A 5,000-nucleotide genomic window follows, 5' to 3' on the forward strand; every position below is an offset into this window, starting at 1 on the left:
AGCATCACGAACATTCAAACTTTAAAAACAAAGTTGAAAACGTATCTTTTCAAGAAATATTTAGATAATTCCCCATTATTCTAGAACCTTATTGTAACTTATATTATTACTATCATATTTTTAGGTATTTTTAATTACTAGAGTATTTTCTTATTCATTTTATCATTATTATGCTTAGATAGAAAGGTCAATTATTGTAAAGCCCCTTGAACATAGGACATGAGCGCTATGTAAATACCTATTATTATTATTATTATTATTATTATTATTATTATTATTATTATTATTATTATTATTATTATACGCTTATCGTAAGAACAAGAATTTGCACTTTTTCATGATACGATGTTCACAAGTCAAAGAACCCAGAGTTTCCGTTCTGTAACTATGAAAGGTTCGATTTGGATAAGAAAACAAAGACGAATGCGAGGCCGGGTTTCGTTTCTACATGGAGGACTACTTCCTTACACTTGGGTTGTCTTTTAAAAAACATATGACCATTTCCCATAATCCATATCAAGCTTTCAGTCTTCTAAATTAACGATAATAGTAAATTCAGAGCAAGTTAAGAATTAACGATAATCGTTAATTCAAGGAAGAGAATGGTTTGGCCATATTGACTTTGGCGGCCTGAAGTGAGCATGCGTGTGTTGTACAATTTTTGAACAGAGTGCATTTTCGTCACCAGAGCTCCGGATCGACCCAAAGCTCTTTCTCTTCTCTTCTTTAGTCAAGAGAAGAGCTGTGGGGTCGAGATTCAACAGCGTCTTCAAACGGCCTCAACACCATTCAACATTTTCGCAAACAAAGGAAAAGTTGAATCGATGTTGAATGAAAGTATAAACCGATTTAAACTTGATTCAACACGCTCTCAACAATGTTGGACGACCGGTTCAAACGCACCGAACATTTGTTGAAGCAAATGTTGCAACCGTTTAAACGGACCTTAACGGCGCAAGTCGTACAAACGACGTCACTTCGTAAGGAAAAACTTTAAATAGCAATGACCACAACCAGGTTTTCTGAGCCCGCGAGACTAAGCACCCCCAGCAAACCATTGTTTTAACGAAAACCGCTGGTCAGCAACCTGGTTCTGGTCATTGCTGTTTACTTGTTATCGGGTCGTTACAAAGCGCGAGCCAGCGAGGCATTCCAGGCATGCGAGCGTGCGAGGAAAACTCGTTCCCAGGGTTTTCTCCGCCGAGAGTTGGGAGGAGCGCCTCGTGGCTGCTGCCGACAAATAAATTGTCGTTGTGATTATGCTTGGGTCGGTCGCTGGCAGCCCTTTCATTTCAATCATTTCTGCAAAAGCTTAAATGGGTGAGTAAACTGAGATGTTGTCAAATTACTTCAAAATGTCTGCAAGTTGAGATTTACTGGCCGCATATAACCAAAGCACAAGAAACCCATTCTTGTACAGGACAAAAATTGATAGACTTCTCCTTTTATCCTTTTTTTCAGTTTGAGAAAGAATAACAATGAATGCTATTACGAGTGTATCCCGTAACGTTATCGTCCGAGCCTCAAAGGTCGCCAAACCTGCGGCCGGTTTTAAGGGCTTGGTAGCTGACAACAAGACCACCTTGAAGAATCTCGGCCTGTCCGCCGTGGTTGCGTGTCTGCAGTTATTGATGAGTGTCGCAGTGTTCGATTGCCCTTTGGAAAATCACGTAGCCTATGGAACAATGTTCCTTTTGGCTCCAGTCATTATAATATTCATCGCTAACGCGTTATTGATTTCCAAACTAGGGAAGTTGACCGATAGAATTTTTGTAAGGCGATACTATCGAAGGTGTGACAGTTGCTGGGTGATTCCAAATGTCATTAAATCCATGGTTGGACCAGCCGTGTGGCTGATAACATCATTTGTAGACGGACCGTACTACACATGTGCAGTAGTAGGCCCAAGCATCGAGAAGAGAAATATCACCAATGTAACTGCAATAAAAGAACTGGAAGCTCAATTCGCACGTGCCAAAAGCATGTCACATATATGGGCCTGGATTATCTTCCTTGCTATGGTGATTGTAACCGCCTTCGTCGTGGCTTCCAAGAAATGTTGCCTAAAAGACGATGCCCTTTTGGAAGGTAATTAATCTGTAACATATAGATTTAGCAGCGCCTAAAAGCGGAGTTCCCAGGTTATTTATTCTTACAATAACTTAACCTGGCTTGAGCCTGCGATCTAACCTGGTCAGCGGTCAACTTTAAAAAGCTGACTGCGATGAGCTCTTAATATGAGTCCGCGATATGATCACATTGGCATACGTGGTGGGGTGGACATACGTACGGTCGTAAGGTGACCACAACCAAATTTTCTAGCACAGATGGGTTACCACGGTGGGTTACCCATTGTGCTCCGCGTGCGCGCCTTCGACTCCGCTAATTGTGAAGGAACAACAACCCTACGGGCAGCCTCATTAATTTTCGTTTATTGTGCGTGTTCTTCCAATTCCCCGATCAAAACCTAGTCAGTATCCCTTCAATTGCCCTATCAGAAGTCTAATTTAGGAGATGATAGGCCCCATCTCTTGGGCATTACTCAAGAAGCAACATTACTTATAAATCCCCCTGGAATAACCCCCGATACGGTTTCTTCCTGATACACACCGCCGCCCCCTTGAAAATTCCCATGCTACTATTTAATACTGGGAAGCTTTGGCTACCAGAAATCCTATCAGTCTGAGAATACACTTCCACAAATTTATAATTACAGAAACATCTTATCATTACGATATACGGTCGATGAACTGGTTTCGTTTTATTCTCTCTCGGAGCGAAAACTCTAAATATTCAACACCATGTCGTCTTTAAATCAGTTGACGATTATCATCAATTTAGACCTCTGTTTCGTTGGACGTCTCGTAGCAGGGCAAATAAAAAAATTCTATTTTCTTTGAACTGGATTTGAAACCAGCAGGCATCATTGTTTTTTTTTTTCTTCACATCTCGTGTGGAACTCGTTTTTACGTCGTAAAGTTAGGTAATCAATCTTCTCCGTTTAGGGAGTGATTATACAGGTTTACGACGGGATTTAGGGATAAAAGTGAAATTTCACCGCCATCAGTAGCAGCGTGGGGAAACGTGGTCAGGGAAAGTACTTAGAAAGCAAACAGTCTCAAGTTCGAGTCTTGTTGCCAGGTAATCTTAAGTGCATTTTCCAAAAACCCTACGATCTTTGATTGTCCTACATCGACGAAATCATCAAATCCCAGCAAACAGTTGAAGAAATTGACTTTAATAGTAAATTCATAGGTCGATATTAGTATGCAATATTGGAGTGTGTTAAGGTGAAAACAAATTCCGATGGATAACTCGCGACGATTCAGGAAAAAAAGATTAAAGAGGGCACGATCCTCCCAGCCGAAACTTGGGTCATAAATTTCCCAAATTTTCAGGTTCCAAATGGAGCCAATTTTTTTTTTCCGTGCCCACTTGCACCGCTTTAACTTGCCTTTGAAATGTCAACTGGTAGTCTTTTAACTTTGTGAACAAAAACTGTTAAACCTTGCGCTCCTTAACGCGTTCTTTCCATTTTTTTAGATGACTACACCCTCGAGAGGCGAGAGGCTATTTCTGCGATGCTGATGTTTCGTTATTTTATTGATAATCCTCACGAAATTGCTGTTTTTATAAAAGAAGAAGACGGCACTCTTCCTCCTGATTCCACAGCTTATGATTGCCTTGTCACTAGCGAAAGCATCCCTAAAGCTGAAGCTGAAACCACCGAGAACAGCACAGGAGAACCCGATTCCGCTGCGGCTAGCCCCCCTGGGGAACCCGATTCCGCTGCGGTTAGCCCTCCTGGGGAACCCGATTCCGTTGAGATTAGCCCTCCTGATAAAGAGCACAATCCTCCTCCGGCTGAAATCCCTGGCGATGTCCGCCCTACTGAAGCTTCTCCTGTAGAGAATGACGAAAATGACAGAGAAACCGACAAAGCCAAACACGAAATCATCAAAGGTCGGTTCGTCGGGGGGGATGAAAAAATTGAAATTCATGTCAATGGAATACCCGAGCGCAACGGCCGCAAATGGGTCATTGAGAAATTCAAAGATTGGTCAGAAGACAACAAGAACTGGTCCTACGATAAAGTGTATACAGAATTTGCCAAGAAGTATCCCAGAGTTACAAGCGGGCGCCCAAGGGAAGAGTGGGTAGCACGGAAAGATGAAATGCATGAAACACAAGGGAAAACATGCTGTGGTCGGTATAAAAAAGTCAACAAGGAAGAGCTACAGGAGATGTACACTTTGTAAGGCGCCAGAGGAGCATTTACCAAACGTCCCGCCAGCAATATTTGTTGCACTAGGAAAGCCAAGTCACCCTTAATATGAAATGACTAAACTCTCTCGATATCAGACTAATTAACATCTTCTTAACTGAAGAGAAAGTTTCTAAGGAGAAGCTTAAGTAAAGCAGCGCGATGCTTTGTAACCTACCTGCCAAATGAAACTAAGTTAGCGGAATCGATATATTATATCGATATAATTTAAATACACTAAAAGGTAATTGGATCATGCCAGTCCCAACTGTATCAGTCAACAAAGGTTTGTAAGTTGACATAATTTTGCAAGTATGTTTCCTCTTCATCTTGCATATAATTGTGTGGAAGGAAATAGTGCATTTTGGTACTGTTCATAACATTTGTATAACCTTATGTTTTCTCTTTATCTTGCATACATATTGTGTAATAACATAATACAATATTAAAGATTCAAATTCACACCTCTTCAAACCATTCCAAATCAACTAGCTCTGAGGCTAATCGCGTGACTCCGAGTTCCCATGGGGACCGTACCTCTCGGTTACATAGAGGCGCCGGTGTGTATGTATGTCAAGATCTTTATACACTGTAACATCTTAACTGATTTCCATCACAATAGTCATGAAGTTCCCTGGGCCGTTCTTAGACTAAAGCGTTTACCGCGGGGATTTTCTAACGTTATGGTCGGCATGGTACATGTATATCAACCTCCAGATGCTGATGATACTCCAGC

The 5,000-nt window shown here is 41.3% G+C and overlaps 1 protein-coding gene across 1 annotated transcript in view; it reads left to right on the top strand.

Moving 5' to 3' along the window:
• LOC138028798 (uncharacterized) overlaps positions 1-4,735 on the top strand; it is a 7,126-nt gene extending 2,391 nt beyond the window's left edge. Inside the window, exons 2-3 of the mRNA XM_068876418.1 lie at positions 1,462-2,088; positions 3,544-4,735. Coding sequence (XP_068732519.1) covers positions 1,479-2,088; positions 3,544-4,259 — 1,326 coding nt within the window. The 5' untranslated portion in view covers positions 1,462-1,478 and the 3' untranslated portion in view covers positions 4,260-4,735. The remainder of the gene's footprint in view (positions 1-1,461; positions 2,089-3,543) is intronic.
• Positions 4,736-5,000: the final 265 nt, after the last annotated feature.

Source organism: Montipora capricornis, chromosome 13, assembly GCF_036669925.1.
Source record: "Montipora capricornis isolate CH-2021 chromosome 13, ASM3666992v2, whole genome shotgun sequence".
Taxonomy (NCBI): domain Eukaryota; kingdom Metazoa; phylum Cnidaria; class Anthozoa; order Scleractinia; family Acroporidae; genus Montipora; species Montipora capricornis.